Raw genomic sequence first — 12455 nt, 5'->3', positions numbered from 1 at the left:
AAATAAATTAATTCAGGTTTGGAATTACATTAGAGTGAGTAAATGGTCACATTTTTGGGTTGAAGTACCTTTTTAAAAACAATCATATTTTTCAAGATTTAACACCCAATTTTATGTAAGTCACTGATATCTATTTTTTATGAGGTTCTCATTGAAATATAATTAAGTAAAATTTCATTAGAAATTTCATATTTCATTAGAGGGATCCAAGCTTTAAAGCTGTTTTGTTTAATTATAATCACATTTAACTGAGTTTAACTCTAGGCCAGTTTCATTTAACTGTAAGATTATAGTAGTCACAGGTAAAACTATGCTCTTCATTACCATTTTTAAAACATATAAACCATATATAATAGTCTATTGAATTTGTAATAAAAAATATTGTAAATACATGTAAAAAAATATGAAAACAGCCTCCATAAAAGTAATTTATATTCTGCTAATTTAATGTAAGTAATAATATCAAAGTTTTTAATAAATACATTTCTTGCAAAATACCTTATTTATTTACTGTAGTAGGCTAGCTGCAAGGTAAGTTGTGGTTGTGCTAAAATGACAAGTTTTTAGTTGTGTGTATTGCCGTTTTCCCCTTCACCTCGTCATGTATTTAAACGCTCACGGCTGTTCACAGTCAAAGTGTCGTTCGTCTCCTCATTGAGCAGCAGAAACGCAGAAACATAGGTTCGTCAGCAGCTGCGCTTTGCGGATATTCATTTTTTTTCAGTTTCATTCGCTTAAATAAATTTTTTAATAATAACCTTGTATCGGCCCCAAAGTGCGTCGGCCCACCGGGAAAATGGCCGGTATGCCAGATTACCAGTCCAGCCCTGATTTGAACCTTTTATATAAGCAAAATCGAGCCCCAAGTTGGGCGCCATGTTGAATTTGTAAACCACGGTAAAAAACTAAAACAAACAAACTAAAACATTTTATTCATCCTAATGATCCACAAGAACCATAAATTGACCTCACCTGCTATTAAATGATGTCAGACGTGGTTTTCTCGAGTTCGAATGCACTGGTCAGGTTGCTAATATATTGATATAACTAAATTGTGTACAATATAGGTAATCTTTAGAAAAAAATCACTCTGAGACTTAATAAAAGTTCATAAGAATAACCACAGACTGGTTGTTTCTTGTTTACTTAAAAGATAAGTTTCAGAATGATACAAAGTACAACAAAATATAAAAAATAACAAAACATTGTTATGTCTTCACACGGGGTGCGGCCCTGATCACTCTTCGTCACTGTCCTTTTATTCTTCAGCACTTCCTGGAACCACCCCTTACACAGTCATCATTTTTATGGTTTTTTGATTCCTTGTAAGGTTATGTAGGACTTAAGCGTCAAACTTGCAGTTTGGTTGGACTTCCCTGTTCTTCTGAAACTACCAGTTCCTGATATATGCCTATTGAACTTCCCTAGACCCCACTTAAACATTTCACAATTTGCGCATTCAAATTCTCTTTCAACATTAGATTCTTAATGGCATATATTACACGTCTATCTGATCTCTCCATCTGTTGAATGAGGGTGAGCATTTGTCTTCCTCTCCAGGTCAATTTGTCTACCCGGAGAAGTTTTCTTTTCTTGTGAATTTAATAGTAGTTTTCTCTTTCTTCTCAGTCTTCCTGAGCTGTTTGGCTCTCTCTCTCTCACGCATCGTTGCGCTAAAAGATCACCCATTAACAGTTAATTTGACCTTCACATTTTTATTACTATAATTTATTTATTAAATAGATGATGTGTTGCTGGGGAATCAAAGGAATTCATAACCAATTATTGACCATTCATGGCCAATTCAACAATGTGTTGTTCAAACCATCCTTTATGAGTGAAACTCTTTCCACACTGTGGGCAGGAGTAAGGCTCTTTTCAGTGTGAATTCTCATGTGTTGCTCAACACTTCCTTTACGATTGAAACGCTTTCCACACTATTGGCAAGTGTAAGGCTTCTCTCCAGTGTGAATTCTCATGTGTTTCTCAACACTTCCTTTACGACTGAAACGCTTTCCACACTGTTGGCAGGTGTAAGGCTTCTCTCCAGTGTGAATTCTCAAGTGGGCTTTAAGATTCCCGTTATGATTGAAACTCTTTCCACACTCTTGGCAGGTGAAAGGCTTCTCTCCAGTGTGAACTCTCAAGTGGGCTTTAAGATGCTCTGTTTGAGTGAAACTCTTTCCACACTGTAGGCAGGTGTATGGCTTCTCTCCAGTGTGAATTTTCATGTGTTGCCCAAAGCTTCCTTTATGACTGAAACTCTTTCCACACTGTTGGCAGGTAAAAGGCTTCTCTCCAGTGTGAACTCTCATGTGGGCTTCAAGATGTTCTTTTCTAACTAAACTCTTTCCACACTGTTGGCAGGTGTAATCCTCTCCAGTGTGAACTCTCATGTGGACTTTAAGACTCTCTTTATGAGTGTAACGCTTTCCACACTCTTGGCAAGTGTAAGGCTTCTCTCCAGTGTGAATTCTCATGTGGGCTTTAAGATGCCCTGATTGAGTGAAACTCTTCCCACACTGCAGGCAGATGTATGGCTTCTCTCCAGTGTGAATTTTCATGTGTTGCACAAAGATTCCTTTATAAGTGAAACTTCTTCCACACTGATGGCAGGTGTAAGGTTTCTCTCCAGTGTGAACTCTCATGTGGGCTTCAAGATGTTCTTTTCTAACTAAACTCTTTCCACACTGTTGGCAGGTGTAATCCTTTCCATTGGGAACTATCATGTGGACTTTAAGACTCTCTTTATGAGTATAACACTTTCCACACTCTTGGCAGGTGTAAGGCTTCTCTCCAGTGTGAATTCTCATGTGTTTCTCAAGGTTTCCCTTTTGAGTGAAACTCTTCCCACACTGTAGGCAGATAAAAGGCTTCTTTCCAGTATGAATTCTTATGTGTTCCTCAAAAGTTACTTTATGATTGAAACTCTTTCCACACTGTTGGCAGGTGAAAGGTTTCTCTCGTGTGTGAGCACTCATATGGACTTTAAGACTCAATTTATGAATGAAACGCTTTCCACACTGTTGGCAGGTGTAAGGTTTCTCTCCAGTGTGAATTTTCATGTGTCCCTCAAGGATTCCTTTTCGATTGAAACTCTTCTCACACTGTAGGCAGGTGAAAGGCTTCTCTCCAGTATGAATTCTCAAGTGGAGTCTGAGACTTCCTTTTTCAGTGAAACTCTTTCCACACTGCTGGCAGGTATAAGGCTTCCCTTCAGTGTAAATACTTGTGTGTTTTTTATGGTTTTCTTTTTTAATAAAGCTCTTTCCACACTCTTGGCGGGTGAACGGCTTCTCTCCAGTGTGAACTCTGATGTGGACTTCAAGTTGTCGCTTTTTAATTAAACTCTTTTCTGGATTTTGAGTGATTTTTTGTGAGGTAATCTTTTCAGTCTGAGAGCAACTAAAAGATTTTTCTCCAATAACGAAATCATGATGTTGCCCATTCATATCTTTCTCTTCCATTTCATTTAGTTCTTGACTTTCCACTTTCAGAGCAATCAGATCTAAAAGAGACAAACAACAAAACAAAAGACATCAATGTATTAAAACATTTAAGGCATCAAAACCAAAAACATGTTTGCTAGGTCCTATACCAACTAAGCTACAGAAAGAGGGGTTACATTTAATCGTAGAACCTTTTCTCAACATTTTTAAACATTTCCGTTAATTAAGACAATTTCCAAACTCATCATGTTTGGATTCTATGTGTTTAGGAAACAGCCACAGGTCTTATTGAAGTGATTTGGAATATAGGGCTGTGCAGTTTGGGGAAAATACAGGGATGCAAACAGCACGCTTTTCGGCACCTCCGGCTTTTTTCATGTCAGTTTGGGTGACTTGTGTGTATCGTGCAGATCCGAAGAGTTTTTTTAGATGGGGGGGCGGGTTTGATGAGAGATTGCCTCCACCAATCAGTAAATATGAGCTAAGTTAATCAGAACACTGAGCGCTAAAGAGCACGGGTGAACCGCCTGTGTTTCTTCTGGCTGTGCATCTTTTAATGTCTGGTATCTGCCACTGCAACAGTTCTCCCTGAGGCCAGAGTTTGGCGCTGTGCGTTCAAACTGCGCGTCAGTTTCGACAGTCAGCAGGTAAAACTCTCTCAAAGATCATATTCCCATTAGCCTATAATAGCTACTTGATCTGTAAATAAAGGGCTGCGGTTCATCTCACATTTGATGAGGCATCTTTAATATGGGTTGTAACTTGAAAATAATGCTTTATGTATGTTTCTGTCGATGGCTCCTCAGTGATACACTACAACAACAGCGATAATAAAAGAAAAACATGGGCAAACGGTCTCTCTTTGTTAACTGTTCAATGCATGCAAAACTGCTGCCGTTTGACAAGTTATTTTCGCCTTCATCATCACCTGGGTATTAGGGCCAGAAGACGCGAATGAGGACTCGCGTGCTGAGAAGATCTGTCTCTGTGCATCATCCGAAAGCACGCACACTTCTCACAGCGCGCAAATATTGAGTTCCATTTCAAGTCTTGCGCTTGAACGGACAAACTCACACAAAAAGTATGTCAACATGTCCATCTTGATGAGTATCCAAGCAGATATAGTCTGTATATGCCTTAAGATAACTTAATAGTCGAGAAAGACGACATATCCCTGCATTAGGTCTTAAAGGGGCAGTAGCCTTTACTGCAAAAGATAAGGACATCACTCACTGCTCTTGATTGAATAGCTTTTGTAAGTTTAATAAGGATTAATCTTTAATTTAATTGGTTGGTTACCTCTCTCTTTTTTGACCATACATGTGTTTGCATCCCTGAAAATATCCAATTGTGATTTTTCTAACAGATATTGCAATTCGATTTGCGTTTTAATTTGGTAAAGTCAAGCTTCTGCTCAATATTCTTAATATTGTGTCGAACACCCTCTAAATTAAAGGAGTACAACAGGCTTTTAACTTTAGACCCCTCCACTACCTTGTGGTCTAGAAGATCCAGTGTGCCTTTCTATCAAATAGATGGTTAGCTTCTTGCCACTTAAATGCAGTTAGTGCTGCCTACAGAAAAAATAACTGAAAAGATATTAAAGGATTTCTACATTTATTATGATTTCTTTTTCTTTTAAGCTAGTAATTAAACAGAATCACTTTCTCTAGTGCAAACCATTTCCAGTAAAATCAAATAATAGCCCTACCTTTCTGTAAACAAGCTCTTCTGACTTTCAAATAAGGTAAGCTTATATTGACAAAAACACAAAATATGCAACTAAAATGACAAACAGTTACAGATCCACCATGTCATTGCAACATTTCCTATCATCCTCCCTGGCACTCACCTGCATGCAATTCATAATCACACAAACCTGCACCTTGTTTACACACCCAGCCCACCACTACTTAAGCACACACCTCACTTCAGTCATGGGGTCCAGTCTCATTTGTCTTAAGTGACACATACTCTCCAGACGATATTCCAAGTGACCAAACTGTGCAAACTAAGTTTACTTCCAGCGATCTTCTTCATCCAGACTTTCTGAGTGTTCCAGATAGTTGCAACAAGGTTTGTGCTTCTTGACTGATGCCTCTCTATCCACATTCTCATGTGATTGTAAGATTAAGAAGATTGGACTGCTACTACCCTTCCTCACTCCAACCGTTTGCAAGATTCTCAATACTTACCTGCATTCATCTGATTTACTTAAGTGTTGTCAATAAATAACTCTTGCAACTTATTCTCTCTGTCTCTGAGTGTGCTTCAGTAACGGAAGACAGTACCTATAACAAACTGCAGTGCAACGGACATGTTCCTGGGCCCAGCCAGTCTGCTTCTGTCTATCTCCCAGGACCACCGCCCCATCAATGAATATATCAAGGAGTTCCTCGAACTTGCAGACCAGGTGACCTGGAACGCTCCGACCCTCAAGATGATTCTTTTTTGGAGCGGTTTAGACAATCATGATGATTACCAGTCAATGCCACCACATGCTCTTTAATGAGGTACATTGATTACATTCTTTGTGGTTCAGTCCAAGGGAAAGAACCCTCAACCATGTCACAAGTCTTTTGTTGGGAAAGGAAAGCAGTTTTGAAGAGTGCAGACCTACAGGCTTGTCTTCAGGTCAAAAATATATTGCGGTGAGGGAACACCAGCTTAAAGACTTTTGTTCTGATCAGCCTCCCGCAACGAGTGTCCAGTGAGGGATCCAGACTCCAGAGTGGACCCATTCTCCCATACCGAGTCCAAAGAGTACATTGAAAGAGGACTCTGTCTACCGTTCCGAGTCCAGAGATTACTCAGTCTTCTGTCCAGAGTCCAAAGAGTACATTGAAGACACCAGCACCAGAATCCTGGACCCCCACCCAGCCTCCCTCACCCACTTTAAGGTGTCTTCTTCTGTGTGTGTGTGTGTATATATATATATATATATATATATATATATATATATATATATATATATATATATATATATATATATAGTGGCAGTACATTTCAGAATTCACCCTTCTTGTTGAATTAGGTTTTTGAAGTTCACAAGAAGATAATCACGGGATAAATCAAAGGCCTAAAACACTGTTTGCTGAACAACATCACTGTGTCATGACCAGCCCACTCTTATACACTGAAAACCCTCCGTCCTCCAGGACCTCCATCACAACACCAGAGCTACACAATGGCAAGAACCCTCCATCCTACAGCATAGTCCAGACTGACCACAGGACCTCCATCACAACACCAGAGCTACGCAATGCCAAGAACCCTTCATCCTCCAGCAGAGTCCAGACTGGCCACAGGACCTCCATCACAACACCAGAGCTACACAACGGCAAGAACCCCTTCGTCCTCCAGCAGAGTCCAGACTGACCACAGGACCTCCATCACAACACCAGCGCTACACAACGGCAAGAACCCTACGTCCTCCAGCAGAGTCCAGACTGACCACAGGACCGGCCACAGGACTCCATTACAACACCAGAGCTACATGACCTCCATCACAACACCAGAGCTACACAACGGCAAGAACCCTCTGTCCTCCAGCAGAGTCCAGACTGGCCACAGGGCCTCCATCACAACACCAGAGCTACACAACGGCAAGAACCCTCTGTCCTCCAGCAGAGTCCAGACTGACCACAGGACCGGCCACAGGACTCCATTACAACACCAGAGCTACACAATGGCCCAATCAAAAATTCCAGCAGGGATGTGGAGTGAGACAGGGCAGCAGTCTGAGTCCAACTCTATTTAACATCTACATTAATGATCCGGCATCAGTGCTGGAGCGCTCTACTGTCCCCGACCTCAGTCTACACCACACAGAGGTCAGATATCTGCTGTACATCGTCTGCTGTGATGTGAAATTTGGGATCAGTTCTGAATTTAAAAAACTGGGATAAAAACTCAGTACAGAATCTACAATTGGAAACAGAAGCACGTCCAGCAACGATCTGCAGGGCTGAATTAGGCCTGTACCTGTTGAACATTGAGATCTAGAAGAGATGTGTTCAAGTTTTGGAATGAACTACATCATTCTGATTCTGAATCAGTCTGATATAATGCCCTCCCCACTAATGAAACCTCAGTAGAGTCTCATCCTCTAACTCCTCTAGCTCTTCAACTAGTCCAAAAAAATGATAGGAAGTAGAACTAAATTCATGACAATTCAAAGAAATTCCCAACAGAAAGAATGTGTTGAATCTCATATACATTCAGTGTTAGGAAGGTTACTTTGGAAATGTAATCGCTTACTGTTATAAGTTACTCATTATAAATGTGGTTTGGATTTTTTTTCAATGCAAAGTAATATGATTAATAACTAATTGAATTACACATTTTATCTCAGTAGTACAACAATTACATTAATTTTGTAATTTAATAACACAATTTCATTACTTGCAGTTATTCACAACTTCACTAATAAGCTCTACTCTTCTGCACAATGGTAACGGTCAAAACTTCAACATAATTCTTTCAAATGTCATTAAACAGTATCTCATAAAAACATTTTTATGGTAACAATATTACACATAATATTTAAGTCGTTTTTTTTATTATCTCAACAGGTGCAGAGGAAGCTGCTATGGCAAGATGGACATGCATATGAATTTCTTTGAATTTTTCTTGAATTTCAATTTCGCTTCCTTCAAATTCGAATTGTAATTCTTGATCCTGTTTTTGACATTAATTCAAATTCAAGAATTTGAACATCAATTCAATTCAATTCTGAATTTTGCACAAGCCTTATATATAATGTTTTTTTAATTAATATTATTTTAGGGGTGACCCCAAATAGTCGAAGATTCAATGCATTGATATGCAGAGCTGGATTCGACTACCAATCTCACAGTCGAATCTTTGTGGTGTTATGATCGCGTTCCCTTTAAGGGCGCTGAGCTTCACACCAGACACGGCGTGCCTTTAAAATTCGAACACGTTTTCAGTGAGTGTACACCAGTGTTGTAGTCGAGTCACCAACTGTCGAGTCCGAGTCGAGTCTCGAGTCCCAGTGTTCCGAGTCCGAGTCACCAAAGAAGAGTCCGAGTCGAGTCACCATTACCTGAGTTTGAGTTCGAGTCGAGTCACCATTACCTGAGTTCGAGTCCGAGTCAAGTCACCATTACCTGAGTTCGAGTCCGAGTCGAGGCTCGAGTCCCAGTGTTCCGAGTCCGAGTCACCATTACCTGAGTTCGAGTCCCAGTGTTCCGAGTCCGAGTCACCAAAGAAGAGTCCGAGTCGAGTCACCATTACCTGAGTTCGAGTCCGAGGCGAGGCTCGAGTCCCAGTGTTCCGAGTCCGAGTCACCAAAGAAGAGTCCGAGTCGAGTCACCATTGTCCGAGTCGAGGCTCGAGTCCCAGTGGTCCGAGTCCGAGTCACCATTACCTGAGTTCGAGTCCCAGTGTTCCGAGTCCGAGTCACCAAAGAAGAGTCCGAGTCGAGTCACCATTACCTGAGTTCGAGTCCGAGGCGAGGCTCGAGTCCCAGTGTTCCGAGTCCGAGTCACCAAAGAAGAGTCCGAGTCGAGTCACCATTGTCCGAGTCGAGGCTCGAGTCCCAGTGGTCCGAGTCCGAGTCACCAAAGAAGAGTCCGAGTCGAGTCACCATTACCTGAGTTCGAGTCCGAGTCGAGGCTTGAGTCCCAGTGTTCCGAGTCCGAGTCACCAAAGAAGAGTCCGAGTCGAGTCACCATTGTCCGAGTCGAGGCTCCAGTCCCAGTGGTCCGAGTCCGAGTCACCAAAGAAGAGTCCGAGTCGAGTCACCATTACCTGAGTTCGAGTCCGAGTCGAGGCTCGAGTCCCGTGTTCGAGTCCAATTAATTATACTTTAAATTATCATTTATTTCTGTGATGCAAAGCTGAAATTTCAGGATCATTCCTCCAGTCTTCAGTGTCACATTATCCTTAAGAAATCATTATAATAATGATGATTCATTAAAGTTGGAAACAGTTCTGCTGCTTAATATTTTTTCATAACCTGTGATACTTTTTTATAATACTTTGATGAATAAAAAGTAAAAATAAAATAAAATAAAAAGCAAATGTTTTAAAAATAGAACTCTTTTAATCAACAATATACACTACTGGTCAGTCATTTGGCGTCAGTCATTTTTTTTCTTTCTTTTTTTGAAATAAATCAATAATTTTATTCAGCAAGGATGTGATAAATTGATAAAAAGTGACAGTGAAGGAGATTTATATTACTTGAAAATATGTATTTATTTTGAATAATTCTTTTGAACCTTTTATTCATATATTAGAATATATTAGGCAGCAGAACTGTTTCCAACACTCATAATAAATCCTCATATGAGTGATTTCTGAAGGATCGTGATCACTGAAGACTGGAGGAATGATCCTGAAAATTCAGCTTTTATCACAAGAACAAATCATATTTTAAAGTATAATAAATTGAAAACAAAATATTTTAAATTGTAATAATATATCACAATATTACATTTTTTTCTGTATTTTTGTCAAATAAATGCAGGCTTGATGAGCAGAAGAAACTTCTTTCAAAAACATTACAGTAATGTGTCCAAACCTTTAGCCTGTACTGTATGTAGGCAAATACATTTGAAAGGATTGTTTATTGCTGCTTCCATAGACACATTTGTGTATTTTACAAACTATAGATGCATTATTTTGCTATAAATTATATGTATTTAAATATCTGAATGAAATCTAAAATAAACATAAGCGGGATTAAGCACTGAGCGCATCCGTCTTTGGCTCAGCGTCAGCCATTGCAGAAAGCATAGTTTGAATCCGGCAGTTATGTCCCGTCACTGTATATTCGCTTCACTGTACGTGGACATCGCCGACGTCTGATGCCAAATAGGCAGACATCGCCCAACCCTAGCTTCCTCTGTTTATTATCATATATGCATTAGTCAATAATAGTTTCTGCATTTTCCTAAAGACAACATTTAGCCCGCGAATAATGCAGGAGAATGCGGCGCAAAGTGGGTGACGTCAGTGAGTGTGTGGTCAAGCAAGGAGAGCGAGCGGTAGCAGTGTCTGTGAGAAAAAAAAGATCACGGTTCACGGCTGGTCTTGGAGCCCGAAACAGGAAAAGTGTAACATCTTATATAAAATTTTATAACCTATTTAGTCAGAAACAACGTAATTCATTTGATGAATCCTCAAGTCCGATTTTATATCCTTGAGACTCGAGTCCAAGTACGAGTCATCAGTCCGCGAGTCCAAGTCGAGTCACAAGTCCAGAGAACGGAGTCTCGAGTCGGACTCGAGTCCGAGTCCAGGACTCGAGTACTCCATCACTGGTGTACACACACCCGTGGCGGCACTCATCGCCTGTCCGCGGCGACTCAGTAAGTTGTTTAGAATCCTGCCGTGCCATTTAAAGTTTTTTTTATTAAATTTATATTATATTTCCCTCAAATCGTCAATGTACGTACATACATACTGATTTCACCCTGTGCTACAATATACACCCACCGTGCAGCTCTTCTGTCAGAAGACGATTCGAAATTGAGCTTGCGTGTATATGCGCGTCTGGTGTGAGATAGCTAAGGCGCGGTGCCGAGTTGAAATGTTAAAATTGTTATGAGAAAACGTTTTACGAATGTTTATCCACCACATTACCTTCTATTTAAACCTAAATAAGAAAGCCATTGTCAGTTTGTCTGTCAGTTGGCAGGCAGTTTTGGTCACTTTATTAAAAGTCGTTGCTGTGTGTAGTGTGTAGAGGAAAATAAAAATAGTTTTACCCTCCTGCTGACAGTGTCGTGCCCCTCACAACCCATTCACACACACTGATGATTCGACTATCGGTTGACCATAGAGAGATTCGACAATTCTGATTTGAATATGTAAATCCTTAGTCAGGGACACCCCTAAATTATTTATACAAAATATGTTTATGATTTGGCAACATTGTGATACACAGTCAGGCTAATAATATGAAATTGAGATAATATGAAATAATTGAAATTGAAAATTGACATTTAAATACGGATCAAATGAGTGAGTTCAGCTTTGAGAATGCAACCAACCTGTTTGTTCCTCAGTTTCTTCATGTTTGACTCTCAGTGTTTCTTCAATCTTCACGTCTTCACTCTCCTCTTTAATAAACGCCATCTTTGTTTGTTCCTCAGTTTCTTCATGTTGGACTCTCAATGTTTCTTCAATCTTCACGTCTTCACTCTCCTCTTTAATAAACACCATCTTTGAGATAAGAATAATCACAGAAATAAAAAACACATCCAAACTAAATCAGTAGTTCAGTCACTGGTAAGAGAGTCAGTCAGACTGAGAGTTAATGGCCGTACACACACTAGAAGTGCGACGTTTCTGTTGCATGTTGGCTGTGTGGCGTTTTCTCTGTCTTTGCACACCAGAAGCTTGTCTGACGCGGCACTGCTGCTGCTATTGATGTACAGGGAAGTCCTAACACAAATATATAGCCTACTGATACAGCAAAGACAACGTCGGCAGTAGCCGACTGACCATACATATCTATGGTATTGACGGCAAAATAGGCTACAGAATATTTTATTCTGCATTGACAGGTGCAATATTTCAAAATCGATTATTTTTTATTATTACAAGTAGGCCTATATCTGCATTTATGTTAACCTAAAGACTTTCAAACCTGAAAATGTAATTTATTATGTATTTGTGTCAAAATGACATTTAAACATATTTTCCTATACTATTTTGCCTGGAAACGCTTCCAACACACTCGCGTGTCGCGTGAAAAATAGGCGTTTCCTCTATTTCACGCAGGCAGTGTGCAAGCTCCAACCCGTTAACATGGGAGCCGAAATAAAAACAGACACGCCACGCTGAGATGCTCACGGCACACTTGCAGTGTGTCCCCAGCCTTAAATGACCTGATTTGACAACAACAAACTCTCTAAACACTACAAATTAATAAAAGAACACAATTTCATATTAGGTTAGTAGGTTCATATTTAGACATTTTATGCTAAATTTCTTCATCTGTAGATTACATTTAATAGATTACACTTCAGT

The 12455-nt window shown here is 39.8% G+C and overlaps 1 protein-coding gene across 1 annotated transcript; it reads right to left on the bottom strand.

The window, feature by feature from the left end:
* Window positions 1–1135: 1135 nt before the first annotated feature.
* Window positions 1136–11645, bottom strand: LOC137049243 (zinc finger protein 658B-like). The gene is made up of 2 exons (XM_067427731.1): window positions 11474–11645; window positions 1136–3508 (listed from the first exon to the last, which is right to left on the bottom strand). The coding sequence occupies exons 1-2, from the start codon at window positions 11643–11645 to the stop codon at window positions 1938–1940; spliced, it is 1743 nt and encodes a 580-aa protein (XP_067283832.1). The 3' UTR covers window positions 1136–1937.
* Between the last annotated feature and the right edge of the window lie 810 nt (window positions 11646–12455).

This window comes from Pseudorasbora parva, chromosome 20 (assembly GCF_024679245.1).
Source record: "Pseudorasbora parva isolate DD20220531a chromosome 20, ASM2467924v1, whole genome shotgun sequence".
Classification (NCBI taxonomy): domain Eukaryota; kingdom Metazoa; phylum Chordata; class Actinopteri; order Cypriniformes; family Gobionidae; genus Pseudorasbora; species Pseudorasbora parva.
Note: the sequence above shows the minus strand (reverse complement) of the source record. Positions and strands in the feature narration are given on the sequence as shown.

Bases quoted from the DNA above. Each gene is read 5' to 3' on its own strand.
- LOC137049243 (XM_067427731.1), bottom strand. From the start codon at position 11,645: ATGGTGTTTATTAAAGAGGAGAGTGAAGACGTGAAGATTGAAGAAACA. The intron at 3,509-11,473 runs GTTGGTTGCATT...TGTCTCTTTTAG, and splicing joins AGAAACTGAGGAACAAACAG to ATCTGATTGCTCTGAAAGTG.